Raw genomic sequence first — 19,821 nt, 5'->3', positions numbered from 1 at the left:
GTGGAAACGCAAAGGCTTTGGGCTTATGAAGCTGAGTTGTGCAGCCTTCCAATGAATCAAGCTTACTCAAAAGCAGCGGAGATGCATGCAAATATCTTAACCGGGCTCTGATCTTCTTGAATGCTTCAATCATGCGACATCCGGCCGGCCACTATTACCGAGCTGGCTGTACGAGTTCAAGTAGAACAGGGCTTCTCACATATTGACCATCAAGGAGGGAGGAGGATACCCCGGGTCTCGCAACCCAGGGGCTGACAACTGTTCCATCTCAGGCTCCATAGAGGTCCGCCGAGCTGAGCGGGGTACTGTGGCTCCCGAAAGCGTTGGAGGAGTCCAGAATCGTTAGTTAGCGGGCGTAGGAAGGCTTACATTACTATCCTCAAGGTCTTACCCAACACCATCCCAGACTATAAAAAGGTATAGTACAACCCAATACGTCAGATTGCCATCGTATCGCACATCGCCACATATCTGCTGTGAAACGATGTCATCCCTGTCAGGCAACACCAAGCGAACCTTTCAAGCCACAGACAGAAAATGGTACACTCAGACAAACGATGTTATCTCAGCGAACAATCAATGGTCCAATATAATCAGAATGCGATGTAATGGGCGGAGCGATGAACCTGTCTGTCCTTTCCGACTTTCAACGAACGTTCGAACCTTATCGGATGCCCAAAAGAAGGATAGGGTACTATGTTCCTGGGTAGGTCCAGCAAGTCTCATGCATTCTAGCATGTTATTCTCATCGGGTAGCACCTGCAACACCGATCGATGATCCTCCTTTACGAGGACTTGCTGATCGAATACGTTATCAGTGCCACACAATCAACCAAGGAGGGTACGTTTCCCCCGATCAAGAGAGACATGTGAAAACGTCCACCAATCCGACCTGGGCGATCTATACAAACAGCGACCTGATGAAGACTGCCAGTCTGAATGAGACAGTCACGTCTATCCTGTGCGACTGCTGTCTCTTGCAGGAGCTGCTGGTCGATGAGAGTAGTAGAAAAGGATTATGGATCCGTCCCGTCGCCTGTCAATCTGTAAGTCCGTCGTACCTCTAAGTACAACATAAGAAGTCAAGGGGGAATGCTGACTGATCGCTTTGTATGGTATTCGGGTTTAGTGCTTGACCAATCATAAGAAGGACTTGAAGGCACTCAAAGATAGTTGGAGGTTGAGCTGTCAGAGTTACGCATCTCCCTGATCGATGACCACAATTGTGTTCTGATTTCTCTCAGGAGATCTTGTGCATTGGGTTGACTCTGTGATCAGAAGGGAAATAATTGAAGCTATCTTCCACGGGTGCTCTTGACATTATATGCATGACGATGCCCTCACTGGAAAGCCATGCCCTCCCTCTTGAAACTCAGGTCATGCCATTCTAATGGGTACAGGTACAGAACCCCATTATCATGGCACAACTTTCCGGTTAACTTCTTCGCTGCAATCTTGGATCCACTGCCACATGGTTTTCTGCCCTGTGACCTCTCCCTTGCGATCTCTATCCACCTCCTTACTTCACAGGGGAAAGCATACGTATAACTTAGGTCCACTTCTCAAGAGTGTGTGTGAGAATACACGACATAGCCACGGACCTAGACTAGAGTAGAGCTAGACCAGATCAGATCCGCTGACGACCATCGTATGATCGGATCATTGCCTTCATCGCCTTGTGGGTGATCCCCGCACGGAGGTACCGAGCTTCAACACTTTAGCACTTTAACACTTTAAGCTAAAATCGCACTTGGCGAGGGCACATGACGATAATTAGTATGTGAGAGTGGGGGAGTTCATTTGATCCGTCTAGCTCCGTAGGAGGCGGTGTTGAGATCTAGACCGATCAATCCGGATGAGGGTGTGTACCAGAACGGCATTCTCCCGAGTCTCGGCTATCTACCTAGTCCATATTGACCATACTCATACTTCGCAATGTTGCGAGAGGTGTCCCACCATAGTGAGTGATGCAGATGACGCATATTTACTTATCACTCTCCAAGACTTATAAATAGCCGACTGCGTGAAGCTCCTCAACGTCTCCAACCCCAAGCTTTCCGCTTCCAACATTCTATTTGAATAATTCACTCAACGTCTACCTTACAACGCGAACCTTTACTTGCAATTCAACATGTTCGCTCCAGCTATTCTCATCACCCTCATCTCCTTCCTCTCCATGGTCGCATCTTCGCCTGTCGAGAAACGATACTCCACGGTGAAGATCAGAGCAGCAAGAGATAACCGATGTCTCTCTCCCGCAGGTGCAAGATGGACAGACGGTACTCAAGTAGTCACTGTTGATTGTGCCTTCGCTGCACGATGGGATATCAACCCAGGAAGCGGTAGTGTCATCCTTCATGGATCGACTTACGCTTTGGATGCTGGTACTGGGTCAACCAACAATGCTCAAGTCAAGGCGAGCCAAATCATTCCTCATTTCATGCTACGAAGTCTATCGAGAGGCCATATTGACATCTTGTTTGCTATGATATAGCTGGCGACATCTACTCCCGGGGCTTTCCAACAAACGTGAGTGAAATATCTCTTCCACTCCGGCGCAAAAGATAAAGAGAACAAGTGCTGACTGTTCTCTGGTCTCACAATAGCTGGTACCTCACCACCGATAACAGAATTGCCATCACTGGTGGGAACCAATGTCTCGATGAGGGTGACAACGGACCCCAAACCTATCAATGCACCACCGGTAACACCAATCAAGGTGAGTAAGCTTGTTGTTGGTTCCATACAGGAACGCCATTTTGACCATTACCTGCGTTGTTAGTTTGGATCATCGACCAATAAGCTATCTGGCTGGGTAGGCTCTAGTCTTGCTGAACATGGAGTCTTTATCTGACGATCAAAGTAGCCTTTGAATACGGGACTTGGGACGGGGTACTGAGAAATAATAATATGGATTTTCCTTCTGGTTGTGAGATATTTTAATAGCCTTTCATTCGAATTCTTGTACATAGAATGCAGAGTATGTCATAACGGTCTTGCGGGAGTTATGATACCTTTGACTGAGTGGAACTGTGAGATCTTTCATTCCCATGTCTACTCGAGAATCCAAGTTTTCACGACCCAAGTCAAGTCTAGACCAAGATCCATGAGTGGACTTCAACCGAAGCCCACCCCAAACATCTCGTCGGTCATCCGGCGTCATCACCGCATGCAAAGCCCACGCCCCGAAAGGAGGGCTGTTCCATGCATGCATCGCCGGACAAACTACTTCAGACCTACTCCAGACCAGCACGAAAGAAGCTCGATGATTGTTTTACGGCACAGCTTTCGACTCGAGGCACAGTCCAGCATGACACACATACGTACTCTTCCTTTAAGCATGACTCCACATCAGAAGATCTCCGAAGCCAAGACAACAGTGCTTTTGCGATTTACGGACAGACCTTCCACGAAAGCTATGCATGTACTTCCATAAGGATCTGCATAGCATCGCAGTGTCCAAGTATCGACTCGATGCGTGTTGAATGTTATAAATAGCGTGCTTGACGTGAAGATAATTCGCCTCTCTCGCTCGTCCCAAATCATCCAGTCCTCATTTATTTTTCGCATATCGACTTCACACATCGACTCTGATACCGAGACAGCCAACATGCTTACCACTTTACTCGCACTCATTCCTCTTTCCCTGCTCTCGCTGGCCACTGCCTCCCCTACACCTATCCAGAGAAGATACACCGGAGTGAAGATCCAATCGTACCGAGATGGATACTGCTTGGTCCCCTATGGTCCCCACCAATACAACGGTGTCCAAGTCAAGACTACTCAATGTCAATATGCTCCAAGATGGGATATCAACCCCGGTAGTGGAAGTATCGTCTTGAGTGGGACCAACTATGCTCTGGATGCTGGTACTGGTACTGAGAATGGGGAGATCGTCAAGGTAAGTTTACTCCTGATTTTGTGGACTACTGTACAATACTTGCTTGAAATGGACGATAGCTGAATCGAATGGGTACTGTAGATCTGGGAATCATATCCTGGTTTATTCCAACAAACGTGAGTCTGCTGGGTCTCTTCTGACTGGATGTAACGAATAAACAATAAAAGTACGTATGATCGTTAGCTGGTACCTCACCGACGACTATCGAATCGCCATTACAGGTGGAAATCAATGTTTGGACGAAGGTGACAATTACGGAACACAAACGTGGGAATGCTATCCAGGAAACAACAACCAAGGTGAGTCCAGGATCGTCTCGAGCTGCTTCTGTCAACGGTGATACGATACCTGTACTGAGACTGCTATCCGAGTACAGTATGGAACATCCTTCAAGGTGATGACGCAGGTGCTACTCCCGTCCCCTTGCCTGAACCTGTGGACCCCACGGAGATTTCCATCTTACCTATTCCTACCGACGCCGAGACTTACGACGACTGGGGAGCTACTACCACTGTAACTCCTGTTTCCACCACCTATACCGAGGTGCCAGTCACACCTACTACGGTCTGAACAGTAAGTCAAAAAGCTCAAGTCGTTTCACTTTCTTCGCTGACCATCTTGCCGGACACATAGGCTCACTCCCAGTGTACATGAGAGCCTTCCCAATCATCATATCACCGAACGGACATTTTCTACATTCTTCAATTATTTTCTTTGAGCCTCTAATAATCAGCTGCATATGTATGCTATACTTGAATCTGCATGCATCACAAGAATAGGCTTGTTTAAGGTCATGCCCCTCGCATCATCGGAATAATTCTTCAGGTTCTGCCGCAGTCCACGCATGCTTCAACTCGACGCTAGCCTCCGATGTCTTCGGAATCTCGGCCCCAATCAGAGTGGACCGTAGAGTATCGTTCAGATCATATGACTCAAGCTGATTTGCAATCCGCAGTCTCTTTCCGATCAATCAATCCATCAATCTCGATCTCGACAAGGCACGTTCCTATCAGCATCGCCTAGGTGCCCTGACTAACGATGTGATTAGTCTCCGTGAGTGGGGAAGACATTGTTCCGATCATTGATTAATCATACAAGAGGGATGTGTTTTTATTTTATTTTTTCGCCTAAAATGATCTGGAGTGCTATTCGTCGATTTGGCAGACTGATGAGATGGGGAGAGGCTGTGTCGAAGTGAATTTTGCTGAACGCACTAGCCTCATGTCAAGTCATGTGAGTCCCTTTGGGGCTATGCGGATCATCTCGGTGTGCGAGGAGTCGTGAGAAGATGCCAGGCTGTAGAACTCACCCGATAGTAGTCCCCTCATTCCAAGAGCCAACCGGAACCGCCTTGTGGCTATCTTCAATCCATCGATATCGAATATTTGACCTACTGCAACTCTTGAGGTACGAGTGGTATATATACACCCTTTTTTGGAGCGAATCATTCCTCATTCTCCAACTCCCAGCCCTCCCAAGCACCTCCAACATCGTACCACACAGATAAACATCCATCATCTCAACGACATCATCATGCACTTCTCCACCATCGTCGCACTTGCCATCTCATCAATCAGTCTCGTCGCTGCCTCACCTATCGAGAAGCGATACTCAGCCGCCAAGATCCAATCAATCCGAGATTCACTTTGTCTCGCACCCTTCAGCGCTTGGCAAAACGGTACTGTTGTAGGTACTACCGGCTGCGATAACGGTGCCACTTGGGATATCACCCCTGGAAGCGGAAGTGTCATTCTTCATGGTACTACTTGGGCGCTTCAAGCCCAAGGTGGAGGAAGTACCAACAATGCTGCTGTCGTTGTGAGTCGATCATTCTCCGTTGTTCTGCCTAGATCTGCGATTCAGTAACTGACAGGTTGATGGGTAGTTGTGGAAATCTATCCCCGGCACTTTTGCTCAAACGTGAGTCATTCTTCTTGTGGCTACTCTCTTGTTGATGGTGCTGACATGACATACGCTGCAGCTGGTACTTGACGGGTGATAACAGGATTGCCATCACCAACGGTGTCCAATGCCTGGATGAAGGCACCAACGGGCCACAAACTTACCAATGCACCACTGGAAATACCAATCAAGGTAAGATCTTGTCTGTGGATCATCACCCACCCCATCTCCTGGATCGGCGTTGACATTCCATCATTAATAGCTTGGAACATCATCCCTGCCAACGGTACTCCTCCTCCTAACCACACTGTCGGAAGAGTCGCTCAAAGAGCGCCTGAAGCTACTGCTGCTTAAGAACTCATCTTTGTAAGTCACTTGATACTACTTGCGACCTGTCCTTTCCCTAATTCTTGTGTGTCCCGGATGTACTGACAATCGCCCCCTTAGATAGAACGCAACCTCTTTCATTTTCACTTGTCTATATGGCTCGTTCAGGCGTAAAGTAGGGTAATAATGTCAGGCTTGATTGGACACTAAATTGTCGATTATGATTCTCATTATTTCGTTATGGATCTATGCAGTCGGGTGATGAGACTGGGCAATGTGTTCAAGTGCAGCATGTGTGTGGTCAATCAGATTGGAGGAACATACTTACAGTGCTCTTGAGGATGTCATCATTAGGTTGATACGACCCCGTGGCCTCACTTTCTGTAGATCTCGTCCTTGATCCCAAATGTCGGCCTTCGCGGTATAGTAAGATCAATCCGTGGACTGATTGCCCATTCTGCTATAATGCCAAGCAGCATCAACCTTCCGCTTCCTGTTCGGTACCCTTGAGATCTGAAAGGAAGCCTGTCCAAGCGAGTTTGGACGTCTTCAACAGAAGGCAATGAACAACGAAGTCATAAGGGCGATACACAGATCTGACCAAAGTCATATGATCTTTTGCAATACTGATGGTCAGTCTTCATAGTACAATGCAGCGAGACTTGGATTACGATCACCAAAAAGCCTATAAGAAGATGCAGAATGTCCAACCGCTCCTTCTCAGTTCTCAACAACCAATCACCACTTTACACCATCACTCAGTTCTTCATCTCTTATCAGCTCTGAACGGATATGCTCACCTCACTCATACCCATCCTTGCCATACTCCAGGTCACCTTATCCTCCCCTATCTCGGATCCTATCCACCTCAACAAACGATACAACGGCGTGAAGATTCAAGCCTTCCGAAACGGATATTGCCTCTCTCCTATTGGAACCACTACAGCTAATGGGGTACCTGTGGGCGCCGTCGACTGTTCACAAGCCAGAACATGGAATATCAACCCCGGGAGTGGAAGTATCACCCTCGCAAACAATGTGATCTACGCGCTGGATGCCGGGACGGGCAATGCCAATGGAGAGGGTGTTAAGGTGAGTGATCGAGGTGTTACCATTTGCCACCCTGGGTCCATAGATTCGTGCATGTCATACTGTACAACTGATGGTCACGATTGATGGTAGATTTGGCAAAGCTATCCGGGCTTATTCCAACAAACGTGGGTCGTATTCATCTGTAACGCTAAGAAGTAGGATCTGACTGAATCGAATTTGTGCAGATGGTACCTCACCGCTGATGGAAGGATCGCCATCACTGGTGGCAATCAATGTCTTGACAAGTACAATGATGATACTGGTGTGCACACTTGGCAATGCGGTGCAGGAAACATCAACCAAAGTGAGTGAGGATCACCACTCCCTCGATTCACGACAGCGCTAACCGAATGATGGGGTGTGGTAGTCTGGACGATCGTTCAGCCTTACGCACCATACGTACCCGTTCCTGGGCAACAACCTATACTCCACCCCCCTATAGGACAGACGTACCTTGATCCCGCTAACTCAGGGGTACGAATCCATCGTGAGTGATCATCATTCAATTCTACTGGGAAGTATGCTGAAAATGATCCCTCCTGTGACGCAGCATATCAAAGACCTGATCTGGCAGTCACCGTCACTGGTGGTGTAGCTGCTTTTGGACGATACGTTGATATGTAAGCTCTGACCTCAAATTCATCTCAACCCACACAAGCCTCTGATTTCAGTGGAGGATCATGGTAGTCATTGACATTGGTGGTGCGTAGCGCTTACGATCTACACAACTCCAACTTATATGCCCGACGTCAACTTTGGTACCTCCCTCCTGCAGGGACCACCAATTCTGTAGTTCTCCTCTACACCGCCGACAACAACTATTGTTTGCACGCTGGTGCCGAGCCTGCCAACCGAAACAGAGTCCTGTTGTACGACTGCGATACCGTGGAAAGCAGCAGATGGGATTGGGATGGGACTCATCTCAAAATCACTAACACGAGTGAGTGGATTGCCTCCTGACCTTATCCCGTACATGTTATACCATGAATTGTTGGTGTAACGGAAAGCTGACATTCTCAATAGATCTCTGTCTGGACGTACGAGCTGAATCTTCTCCTACTCCGTCAGACCCATACGACATCCAGAAGACACTCCAAGTATGGACGTGCGGAGCCGGTAATCACAATCAAGAGTTCTTCACTATCGCCAAAAAGGCTTAAGCTAGCTGATTCGTTCCTCCATCCTTCACATATTTAATGCTTCATGGTTATTCAATGAACAATCTACGTTAACGGTCTCGGTATAATTTCTCAGTGTATGCGTGTATGTATGCATGTCTACAATATGTATCCTTGGCTGAGTTGTGTGCGCATGGATATTCTATGATTCGCCACACACACATACATACACATGACGACATGTACATTGGTATTCATCCGATCAGATCTAGACAACACTGTAAGCTTGATGTATGATGGAGTACGACTACTATAGCTGTGCCAAGTGAAGACAAGGTTGAGAGGCGTACCTTTCAGGTCCGATCAAACATCAATCAGCAGGTCAACCTTCTCGAGACCTTCACGTACCGTCCAAAAAACGGAAGGTTGTTGTCATTATCCTCACTGTCAACATCTTTCCTTCCTTATCCTATATACTACGGACCTCTACAATACATCCTTCCATCTAGTATTGTATGATCGTACTTTGAGCAAGATGTATCACCTCACATTTCTCATCATCCTCTCAGCTGTATTCGCCACTCCCATCTCCCTCGAGAAGCGATACACAGCGATCCGGATCAAGTCCTTTAGGAATAACCAATGTCTTCATCCACTTGGTCAACAATCAACCTGGGGTGTAGGTACGAGAGTAGGTACTATACCATGTGAAAGAGCCGCATTGTGGAATGCTAGTCCAGGTAGTGGCAGTATTATTTTGTACAATACGGATCTGGCATTAGACGCAGGTACGGGAAGGGACAACAACGAGCCGGTGCAGGTGCGTAATTTCACTTCTTTGGGATTTGGGACAGACCCAGTTGAATAGGCATAGCTGATAATGGTCAATGGTCCAGCTCGCGGCAAGTTGGCCAGGAGCATTCCAGCAAACATGGTACTGGACAGACGATAATCGACTGGCTGTCACTGGTGGCGACCAATGTTTAGCTCAAGGCAATGCAGAAGAGGGAACGCAGACTTGGCAATGTACCACAGGAAATACCAATCAGAGTGAGTCATGGTCAGGCAATGTTCGTACGCTGGAGTATATTCCGCTTCACAAACTTTAGCAGTGAACAAGACTGACAGCGGATGTGCCCTTAGTCTGGACACTCCTTACTCCCACCCCTGAATATCCGGATTATGATCCCCCTTTCGGAACGGTCTACGAAGATCCTCCCACGGGTGGCAAGCGATTACATCGTGGGTATTTCCCATCTCTCAAGGCGAGGTCAGCACTGAACGCCCCTCCTTTGTGTATAATCTGTAGCCTACCGACGACCTGACCTGGCACTTACCCTTGATGGTGGATTACCACCCCATGCCAGAAGTGCCGTGATGTGAGTACGATACCATCTTTCGTATTATCATTCTTTTATCAATCAAGAGTTGAACTGACTTCAAACGTGTATGAAGTGCATATTCACAGGCTACCGACGGGCCCTTCGCCGCAGCCCAGCTCCTGAACCTCACGATCGGTACCGACCTCAGAATATCTTCATCTTTTGATCCGACCACATGCCTGGATGCGGGGTATAGACCTGGTAACGGTGCAATCGCGAGGTTCACGGGCTGTGGCGGCGCAGCACGTTGGGATTGGGATGGGGAGAAGTTGAGAATCACCAACTCCAGTAAGTCTACAACTCAACATTATAAGGAAGCATTCAGACGGTAGAACGTAAGTATGCTAAAACATGGTGATCTTAGACCTGTGCCTAGACGTTCGAGCCGAGTCGACTCGCTTGAATGAGATCCTCAAACAGCTTCAGGTATGGGAGTGCTTCGAGGGTAACGTGAATCAGGAGTTCTTCACTCTTGGTTGAAACCGGGATAAACCTGAACATAAGCTTTTAGGTCTGATACGACGTGTAATTCATGGACTTGCTCTATAATATTTATGTATGACAATGTGATGACGACCATGTATGAGAGAGGTGTCGTACATTCCTATTTCTCAACCTTGTCTTGTTGAGCGGCTCGTTGCGAATCCCTAAGCAGGAATTCTTGAGGGACATATCATATCCTGTCTCTGCACAATTCTTGTTTCATCTATCTGTGCTATATCATATCCTATCTCTGCACAATTCTCGTATCTTCTATCTCTGCTCAAGAAATCGATTGCAATCATCTCCACAAAGATGCTATCTATTTCCCGCAAATTGAAAAGATCCTCCCGTAACCCAGGAACATCATCTTCCTCTCAACGCGACAATGCCGACTCTGCAGCCTCCGCGAATCCGACCAAACCCATGATATCCCCTATCCGTCTACCCCATCTAGAATCAAGAGAACCATGCCCAAGATCTCTCTCATTTATTGCTGAACACAGGCGAGAACGTGACATCGACCGTCCAAGCATCACCCCTCCCTATCCTATTGTCAGCTTGGATAGGCTATGCGAAGTGCATCATCTGATATTGCACGAGCTCGCATCAAACCATCCAGTGACGTTGATATCGGTAAATCGACATTGGTACGATACTCTCACTCCCGTAATCTACAAGAACATACGAATCGACCAGTTTAACGTCCATTCTGTACTCGACGGCCTGCGATCGTGCGACAAGACCGATAGGAAATGGCGCTCTCTCCAGCACATCCGGGAAATCCATCTCTCCGACATCGAAAGTCTTTTGGTTCTTCATGATGCGATCCGGCAAGCGAAAGCTCAAGCTCATAAAGCCGTCAGCTCAAAAGAAGTCTTGTTGCCCCAAGTCAAACATGTCCATTATGACCAGCAGTTCCTCCTCGAGATTATCAGCCAAGTCGCGCGTCACAAGACCTACCACCAAGGGATGGGTGACCATCGAATCAAAGCGCTTCTACAGCTCTTCTCTTTGGACAGTATCTGCGTAGATGTAGGGATGATTCTCGAAACGACCCGGCACGAGATTAGTATCAAAGTGACGAGCTGGCTCCAGCGAACATTGACCACCTCATCTTCCGGGACCGAAACCATAACGACGTACATGGTGACACCCTTAAACTCGCTCGATCCACCTCCATTGCAATTACCCGTCCGACACGAGGGTGGAACCTACCATGTCCATGGGAGATGGACCGCCCCACCGGGATATGCGGAGTTATCGACCGAAGAAGCCGTAAAAACGTTCCTACGCTGTATGAAGAAACGATCGGCAGAGGCGCACGATGATACGCTCCGTCCGGGGACAGGTCTCACGAAGTACATGATCTTCCGACATGTGCCCTGTGCGGACGAGTTCAGGAGATGGCTAAATCATATGGGATACGAGACACCGTTTGGCTCGTCTCACGCGCGGGGGGGATACGAGATTTACACGTCCGAAGATGTCCTGGAGGCTGGGGCGGCGGTTTGCCCCTGTGAGGAGCGAAGGTGGTTTGGATAAGCTGTAGAAGGCGGTATGACCATTTAAGGTAGAGGTGAAGGGTGGTCATGCGACCACTTGTTGGTCGTCGTTGAAAGTGATGATGATGACTGAATGTAAATATGTGCCATGCGGTCTCCTTTGATATAAAACACGGTAACTTACTCGATCAGCCATATGTGCGTTATCAAACATGAATCTGATGCTGAATGTACTTCCACTCGAGATATATAACTAGACAAAGGACAACGAACGGCATTCCATAGAATTACCAAACCTCTGGCTCCGCTCCGGCGGCAACCAGTCATTCACTGGATGGCCAGTGATTGGAGCGCGGTCAATTTCGGTGGCGTGATAAATGCTAATCGAGTTAAGCGAGGTACGGTTATACCAAAATTACTAAATGATCGGCGCCACTAGCTTCAACGCTCAGTTTCACTGCGGCTCGGAGGAATGTAAGGCGTCATCATGGACATAGGGGAGCGTTGTACAATGGAGCAAAATCGGTCTTCCGGGATGGGACGTTGTGTCGAGATGATGTGATGACGGGATACAGTACTCTATTCAAACATCAATGGAAGTGAGTCGGTAAATCATGGTGGGAATTATGATGTGATTTGATCTGATCCAATGTTGTTAATCCTATTTGTGGTGCTCGGACGACCTGCAAGAGAGGTGGGATTGACTGTTCTTCATCTGTCTGATGGTTGTGCGCTTCAAATGATGGAAAGAACGACTTGAGATGTGAGTCTTAGCTCACCTTTGGAAAGACAATCAAGTTGACCATCGTGTTGATCATCGTGATCCTCAGAAATCACCTCTCGCAGATGTCCACAGCACCCCTCGCCTACCACTCAGCAGAGACCGATTCCCCGTCCACACACTCTCCATCAGATGCACAAACCTCTATGTCCTCAGCCTCAACCTCAACCTCAACTTCATCGCTCTCTTCGTCTCAATCCCGCAAATCACCACCAACCTTCCAGTCCCTCCTCGAGCTCCATCCTCTCATCCTATCCTACCTGAAGTCCATCTCCCCTCTCACACTCCTACCCCTCTCCAAAGAGCTATACGAAGAGCTCCTCCCGCAGATATATTCCAGTATCACCCTGAACAGATCCAACGCTCGAAAGTTATTCATTGGATACACTCCTCTCACCCCCTCGTGGGCTTACAGAAACAAACGCTCGCGATACCTCCATGACCAACCCTTGCACGGACGACGATCCCGCTCTTCACCTCCCGACGTCGCCAGCCCCACAGCTCCCTCGGCAGATACAAGTCGGAAATCCCATGCGCTGAGTCTGACTAGGAAGGTGGTATTGGAGGATGCAGAGAGTCTCAGTATAATCTGCGAGGTGCACCGCGAATTACTCTCATACTCGCCTGTCCAAGGATCTATAGAGTTGGGAAGAAGAAGGACTATCGATCATTCGGATACCTCCAGTCCGGAGGACGGGGGGATTCCATGGCCTCTTAGTAAAGTAGAAGTGCTAGAGGTGGGGTCGGAGTTGATAGAGTATTTGGTGGATTGTCATGCGCCGGCAGAAAACAGGGGGAGGGGGAGGGAGAGATTACCAATTTGTTGTATACCTTTTCAACCCCAATCGCTAATTGTTCACCTGCCGCAGCTGGGTGGAGAGTCGGCAGGCACGGGAAGGAAGTATCTTAGACAAGCTATTGCAGAGTTGGCGGGGGAGTTCGAGCTGGACAAGTTGGTTTTGAGAATTCACGTACCCCTCCGATCCTCGACACGCGAGGGAAACCTAGCAGAAAGTGACGAAGGGGAGATATACATCCCACCGGTGGAGAGTCCTTTGCCTGCTCGACGAATGGTGATCATCCTAGAACCCAAAATACATCCCGGTACATCGAAAGGAGAAGCACTATATGAGGATGACCAACGGTACTCGATAGCGACCGTCAATTTCTTAGAAGATACAGGTCGGCGGACACTGAATCTACCAGATATCCAGATTGTCCTTCCCTCGAAATTGAGGTCTAGCACAGAGCGCGAGGTTAGGCAGAGATTGGACGGTGATGGATTTGGAGGGTATCCTCAGAGTGTGGGGAAGAGGGTTTTGGACAAGACGGTATTTACAGATCTACAGACGGCGAAAAGGGAGTTTTAGTAGTCATAAACAGTATTTGCACGCTGTTCTGGGCTTTCACTGACTAATGCCGACTACACCGGTCGCTCTGTATGTATAAGTTACGGAAATCTACCTGCATTCTACCAGTAACTATAGAACATAGAGACGCATTATTGTTGACCCTGCAGGGAGATTGTAGTATCTTCAGAGTATGTACAGACATTGCATAGAATATAGCACATGTGGTGATACAAATGATGCAGTACATGATAATTTAACGATACAACAACTCTCAATCACGCTCTTATCTTACAATAGCCATCTCATAACTTCGCCTTTCACCATGACCTTCTGATAAATCTCTTCCAACTCCTTCTTGTTCTTGGACTTTCTGAACCACATATCACAGTGCGCGACTTGAGCCCGGATACGATACTGTGGGCTCGGGTCGAATAGTTCTTCGATAAACCGACGACCTGAATATCAGATGTCTCAGGATGTGTATCATTCACACTAGGCAAGCTGCGAGATGAGTTCGACATACCGTGGTGGGACCACTTTGACCAAGCTTCATCTTCGCATGGCCATTCCTTGACCCGGAGTTTCTGCGTTAGAGCAGTGAGTCAATAAAAGCAACACCATGTAGTTCGGTCAAATAGGGAAGGGGAAATACAGTACCTTGAACGCCTCGATCTGTCTGATCAAATACACGAACTCTGATTCCTCTTGACCATGACCATAACCATATTCATTCGCATCTTTCCTTGGGATGATGGTATGTTGTCGTGAGGGAGGAGTGTCTTCCCTATCGTTCTGTTCTTGGGAATTTGACAACGTTGACGGTGCAGCAGCGTTTCCCCTAGCTACCGGCGTATCGTCCCTGGCTCTTCGTCTGGTTATTGATCGGTATCTTCGCGTAGCTTCCGATTGTAAATTCAGCTCATCCAGCTTCTCCTCCAGTTCCACATCAGTATCCACATGCTCCTCATCATTATCGGCTTCGATGTCGCTGTATTCCACATCATCATCCAGATCCATAGATTGAGTGACGGGGAAATCGTCAATGGGATCATTCATCAGTATATCCTGCGTGAGCGATGGCATGATAGGCGAGTCATCTACAAATATATCTTCATGCTCATCCTCCGATCCTGAATCAGATTTTGCGCGTTGATGACTAGCTGTAGATCCTGGGTTGTCTGTGTTGTTGCTTTGTGAATTTGATCCAAGATCGTAGCTCAAGTATGGAGGACGACCTGCTGCGCAGAAGTACAGCGTGACTATGTTGAATAATCCGTCCATCAGCCAAATGCCGGGCGTTGAGTTTGGGATGCTCACCTCCCATAGCCCATATGTCCATGCCCGTTTCCTCCATCCACCATGCTTTCCCCACCTGTTCCTTACTACCGCGATATACTTTCCTACGCCTCGTCTTCTCTTCCTCTGCCATGATCTCCAAGCAATCGAGGGAGTAGTACTCAAAGGTTCCTTGCGCCTTCAAGTATCGGGTGTGCTCCTGTCTGTTTCCTGTACTAAGCTGATCAAGGAGTCGAGCCTTACTGGTCGAGGAGCCGAAGTCTGCAAGGTAGATACGAGGGTAGGCACAGGATGTGTGGAGGAGGACGTTCTCGGGCTTGATATCTGTATTTCACAAGGGTAATTAGCGATGCGCTTGAAACATTTGATAGGTCGGGACGACAAGACGAAGACGTTTCCACCACACTCACCTCGATGCACGATCCCCTTCTCGTGCAGATACTGGAGACCACTAATCATCTGCCAACCTATCCACCTTACCTCACTCTCCTCAAGGTGGTGATGCTCCATAATATAATTCCAGAGATCACCACCCGTCACCAGCTCCGAGACAATATGGATCCTCCCTTCTTCCTCACCCTCATCATTGATTTCGGTGCGGATCATCCAATCCAACAACTTCAGGATATTGGGATGATCACATGCTTTTTGTACTTTGATTTCGAACTTGATGGCGTTCAGGTGGTCTTCGGCATACTCATTCGTATTGATCGTTTTGATGGCGACCTGCACGCGATTGGCATCCTTGCGGTGCGAACCGAGGTTGACGGTCCCCCAGGATCCGTTGCCTAATGGGTAGTTATGGATGATCCATGGTTCGACAAGAAAGGTCAGAGAGGGGTCGGATGTGGGAAATAGAAGAAGCGATTTGCTCATTTGCTGGGAAGATGGGACGGTGTATCGAGCATTGCGGTGCTGTCTATAGGTAAAGACTACGTGGATTTGGCGTTGATGAGTCATCCATTCGAGCAAGGGCAAGGTAGGTATCAGGTTGAACTCACCTCCGGAATATCCAGGTATCTTAACCACATCCCCTTCCCTCAATACCCTACACCGTGTGCTTATCTTTTTTTCCTCAACTGTCCTCGACGTAGAGTCGGCATGTTCCCCGTTTATGAGATATCCGTTGGTGGAAGTATCTTGCAGGATTGCGAGGCGAAGACTTGTAGTGGTCTTGACTCTGGTATTCACACACATATCCGTTAGCTGCTCCCCCTACCGCGTGCAGATGTGGTTAGGCGACTGGACCGAGGAGGAGAGAACGCTCACGCGTATAGACGCAGATGGGTATGCGAGATCCTGAGATCGTTGATCACCAGATCGCAGCTGTACCGGTCGTACGTCGTCAACTTTAGCTTATCCCCAGGGGAAGCAGCTAACCTAGTGGGATCCTGACCTATATGATACACCGTTTTCAAAGTGATCCGTATGTCTCCTGTCATCGAATGATGTCGTCATCAACGCAATTCATCAATGTCTAGGAGGCAAGCGGGCTACTTCATACATCGTCGTTAGAGAGAGAACTCACTATCCTTTTCACCTCTCAGCTCGAGGACCCCTACTAGATCATCATCGGCACGAGCCAGTGCGAGCTGCTTCATCCTCCTTTCCATCTGTTTAGCTTCGATCTCAGCGGGTAGTGCTTCTTTCTCTTCAGCAGTCAGATGGTCAATGACGAGTCTTTTAGTCATATGTGAGTATAGGAAGAAAGGAAGGAAGGAAAATGAGTCAACCGGGTAAGAAGGGGAGGTGAGGGTGGTTGTGCGATTGTATGATCGCAATTCGGGTAGGTGTCAAATCAGATGTATTGTGAGTCGTGAGTCTAGTGAGCAATGAGTGAGTGGTCAGATTGGGTTGCTGATGATATGACGGTGTTTGTAGGTGCAGTGTCTTCTGTGTCATCCTAGACGATGAAGATGAAGAGGAAGAGGAAGATGAAGAACAAGAGAGAGAGAGAGGGAGAGGCAAAAGGTAAAGATAAAACGCGTCAATTGCGGGTATTACGTAATGTACAGTCAGTCGAACATGATGGGATATCTACAACTACAAAAGGTTACTCTAGTAGAGATTGTGGTGATGCACTTGTCTGCATATTTGTTCGATATTCCATCTTTCGACGCCTCATATCGCATATGGACCGTCCAGTAGCATAAGATCACCCCCCAGCTCCACCTGAGCACCAGATCAAAGGCATGTCCTTCTCATTCCTCCTGCCGTTCACGATCAGTAGACCCTCCGGCAACGCCAGGAGGATATCCCGTTTGGTCCGACGACAGCTTCATTCACAGAGCAAGACGGTGATCCAAGAGCTGGACGAGAGAGGGTTCATAGCTGCGCTGACCAGGTGAGTAGCGAACAGCCCATCCCAGCCAACACGGCCGAACTGTTAATCCATATTCAAACCCATACTACCTTTACTCGCTGCTAACCCAGAAGCAATGTCATAGCCCGAAGCTCAAGAAACATGTCGAATCACCCACAACAATCTACGCAGGTGTCGATCCCTCTGCATCTTCCCTCCATGTAGGCAACCTCTTACCATTATTGGGCTTGCTGCACTTCCAAGCAAAAGGTCATCAGTCGATATGTCTGGTAGGTCGACTTCCACACTGTTTATCGTCCAACGAATCCTCTTATCACCTTTCAATATGTACTTGACATATCACTGACCGCGCAAAGTAGATAGGAGGAGCAACAGGCTCGATAGGTGATCCCTCCGGCCGCTCGACCGAACGTAAATCCCTCTCTCCCGAGGATCTCGCAATAAATGTCAAAGGAATAACAGACCAGGTGCATCGCTTCTTCCGTACGGGATCTGCATATCTGGAGAAGCGGGGTGTGGATCTCAAAGGGAAGGGAAAAGAGGTAGATATGGGAGTGAAAGTTGTGGATAACTATGAATGGACAAAGGATCTATCGTTGTTGGATTTTCTGAGGGGACCTGGGAAGTTGAGTAGAGTTGGGGTCATGTTGGCGAGAGATAGGTGAGTTGGTATGGGTCAAATTCGAAGTTACATTTCATCACCGCTTGATCCCAGAAGGAAGGCCATCCCATGCTCTGCATCCTCCCCACCTACCAAGATTACAGGCTAATTCGACTTCCCCATCATAGCGTCAAAAACCGACTCACCTCAGACTCAGGCATATCATACACCGAATTCACCTACCAGCTCCTCCAAGCATACGATTTCTCCCATTTGTGGAATACCTACGGATGTAGGATCCAGATGGGCGGATCAGACCAATGGGGAAATATAGTCTCGGGGATAGATCTGATCAAGAGATCGCAGGCGCAATCGCACGACACACCGATACAGGAAGATGAAGAAGTCGAAGCGTACGGTATGACGATACCGCTCTTGACTACTAGTAGTGGAGAGAAATTTGGAAAGTCCGCTGGGAATGCTGTATGGTTGGATGAAGCACGAACGAGTCCTGCGGAATTTTATCAGGTGAGCTGGGTCGTCCGTTGTCTCACAGTCTCACTGGTCTTCGTGAATATCCGGAGTTCTGCAAGTCTGTCGGTAGACGGTGTAGCCTGGAGAAAATCCGCAGGATTGATCCTGCATCAGAGTCGACCCAATATCCCCATCTTCCACGACAGTATTGAGCTAATAATCTATATCGATGCATCTTCAGTTCTTCCTTCGCACGACAGACGAAGACGTATCAAAGTACCTGAAATTATTCACTTTCCTCTCTATCGAACAAATAGATAAAGTCATGGCGGAGCACGAGGTGAGTTAGCCCAGCCTTTAATCCCAAACTCATCGTTCACCTTTAACCATTGCATGTTGCTCGTCATGAAACCTAAGCTAACCTTCATCTCCTGTTTGTTCGTTGTGTAGACATCCAAGTCGGCCAGAATACCTCAGAAACTCTTAGCAGCAGAAGTGACCGAGCTAGTTCACGGTCGTATGTCTTTACCACTCATCTTATCTCCTATCTCGTGCCCCACTCAACCCACATCCCCACACATCCTAGCATACCATCACCACACCACCCCTCAAGTCCATACTGACCCCACCCCATCACACAGCCTCAGGCCTCCACAAAGCCCTCCTCGCCACTTCGATCCTCTATCCCACCAAACCAGACCTCTCATCACTACACCGAACCCTCAAATCTCAAGACGTCCTAGCAGCGTTCGAAGGCGACTCGCGATTCCACAAACTCCCATTCAGCGAGATAATAGGTATACCCATATCCAAGCTCTGCGTGATCTACGGATTATGCAAATCCCGTGGAGAAGCTAGCAAGTTGATCTCGCAGGGAAGTCTTTTTGTTAATGATAGGAAGATTAATGATCCTAGGGATGAGATAGTGAGATCGAACTTGGTTGATGGGAGAGTTGCGATTCTAAGGGTCGGGGTTAAGAAGCATTTGATCTTTTACGTCGAGTAGGGGTAGGCTTCTACGTCGGGGGTAGGAAAGTAAATTGGGACAGTATCTACCTAGGTCATATCTAGATCTGTTGGATACATCAGAGGACAGGTGTCATTCATACACAAGACTTTTGTGCGCAATCGTAATAATCAGATCAGATCATCCGGCGTCAACAATATCTCACTACTCGAGTATATCATAGAGCATATCATCGTACAAACAAATGCATTATAATGCATCAAATAACACTTCTCCCATGATCCTCTTACAGTTCACCATTATAACTCTAAAATCTACAC

General features: G+C 48.1%; 9 protein-coding genes across 9 annotated transcripts; 8 read left to right on the top strand and 1 right to left on the bottom strand.

Moving 5' to 3' along the window:
- Positions 1-2,131: 2,131 nt before the first annotated feature.
- I302_100075 (uncharacterized protein) lies at positions 2,132-2,802 on the top strand (the record flags this gene model as incomplete). Its single annotated transcript, XM_065869019.1, has 4 exons — positions 2,132-2,416; positions 2,495-2,529; positions 2,607-2,719; positions 2,783-2,802. The coding sequence occupies 4 exons, from the start codon at positions 2,132-2,134 to the stop codon at positions 2,800-2,802; spliced, it is 453 nt and encodes a 150-aa protein (XP_065725091.1).
- An 808-nt stretch (positions 2,803-3,610) lies between these two features.
- Positions 3,611-4,471, top strand: I302_100074 (uncharacterized protein; the record flags this gene model as incomplete). The annotated part of the gene is made up of 4 exons (XM_019190095.1): positions 3,611-3,901; positions 3,983-4,017; positions 4,085-4,200; positions 4,278-4,471. 4 exons carry the CDS (start codon positions 3,611-3,613, stop codon positions 4,469-4,471), a joined length of 636 nt encoding a protein of 211 aa, XP_019046843.1.
- A 963-nt stretch (positions 4,472-5,434) lies between these two features.
- On the top strand, positions 5,435-6,157 carry I302_100073 (uncharacterized protein; the record flags this gene model as incomplete). Its single annotated transcript, XM_019190094.1, has 4 exons — positions 5,435-5,719; positions 5,787-5,821; positions 5,883-5,995; positions 6,066-6,157. The coding sequence occupies 4 exons, from the start codon at positions 5,435-5,437 to the stop codon at positions 6,155-6,157; spliced, it is 525 nt and encodes a 174-aa protein (XP_019046842.1).
- Positions 6,158-6,922: 765 nt separating this feature from the next.
- I302_100072 (uncharacterized protein) lies at positions 6,923-8,382 on the top strand (the record flags this gene model as incomplete). Its single annotated transcript, XM_019190093.1, has 7 exons — positions 6,923-7,222; positions 7,313-7,347; positions 7,408-7,526; positions 7,590-7,709; positions 7,773-7,842; positions 7,933-8,162; positions 8,246-8,382. The coding sequence occupies 7 exons, from the start codon at positions 6,923-6,925 to the stop codon at positions 8,380-8,382; spliced, it is 1,011 nt and encodes a 336-aa protein (XP_019046841.1).
- A 493-nt stretch (positions 8,383-8,875) lies between these two features.
- Positions 8,876-10,202, top strand: I302_100071 (uncharacterized protein; the record flags this gene model as incomplete). Its single annotated transcript, XM_019190092.1, has 6 exons — positions 8,876-9,160; positions 9,237-9,390; positions 9,484-9,582; positions 9,650-9,719; positions 9,796-10,010; positions 10,087-10,202. The coding sequence occupies 6 exons, from the start codon at positions 8,876-8,878 to the stop codon at positions 10,200-10,202; spliced, it is 939 nt and encodes a 312-aa protein (XP_019046840.1).
- Positions 10,203-10,517: 315 nt separating this feature from the next.
- I302_100070 (uncharacterized protein) lies at positions 10,518-11,747 on the top strand (the record flags this gene model as incomplete). The annotated part of the gene is made up of 1 exon (XM_019190091.1): positions 10,518-11,747. One exon carries the CDS (start codon positions 10,518-10,520, stop codon positions 11,745-11,747), a length of 1,230 nt encoding a protein of 409 aa, XP_019046839.1.
- An 887-nt stretch (positions 11,748-12,634) lies between these two features.
- Positions 12,635-13,858, top strand: I302_100069 (uncharacterized protein; the record flags this gene model as incomplete). Its single annotated transcript, XM_019190090.1, has 1 exon — positions 12,635-13,858. The coding sequence occupies one exon, from the start codon at positions 12,635-12,637 to the stop codon at positions 13,856-13,858; it is 1,224 nt and encodes a 407-aa protein (XP_019046838.1).
- A 270-nt stretch (positions 13,859-14,128) lies between these two features.
- Positions 14,129-16,827, bottom strand: I302_100068 (uncharacterized protein; the record flags this gene model as incomplete). The annotated part of the gene is made up of 8 exons (XM_019190089.2): positions 14,129-14,295; positions 14,364-14,424; positions 14,498-15,099; positions 15,158-15,460; positions 15,547-16,068; positions 16,138-16,316; positions 16,406-16,571; positions 16,665-16,827. The coding sequence occupies 8 exons, from the start codon at positions 16,825-16,827 to the stop codon at positions 14,129-14,131; spliced, it is 2,163 nt and encodes a 720-aa protein (XP_019046837.2).
- A 501-nt stretch (positions 16,828-17,328) lies between these two features.
- Positions 17,329-19,540, top strand: I302_100067 (tyrosine-tRNA ligase; the record flags this gene model as incomplete). Its single annotated transcript, XM_019190088.1, has 7 exons — positions 17,329-17,480; positions 17,584-17,728; positions 17,819-18,120; positions 18,249-18,588; positions 18,776-18,874; positions 18,985-19,051; positions 19,176-19,540. The coding sequence occupies 7 exons, from the start codon at positions 17,329-17,331 to the stop codon at positions 19,538-19,540; spliced, it is 1,470 nt and encodes a 489-aa protein (XP_019046836.1).
- Between the last annotated feature and the right edge of the window lie 281 nt (positions 19,541-19,821).

Source organism: Kwoniella bestiolae, chromosome 1 (genome assembly GCF_000512585.2).
Source record: "Kwoniella bestiolae CBS 10118 chromosome 1, complete sequence".
NCBI classification, from domain to species: domain Eukaryota; kingdom Fungi; phylum Basidiomycota; class Tremellomycetes; order Tremellales; family Cryptococcaceae; genus Kwoniella; species Kwoniella bestiolae.
This window is presented reverse-complemented; position numbering and strand designations above follow the sequence as displayed.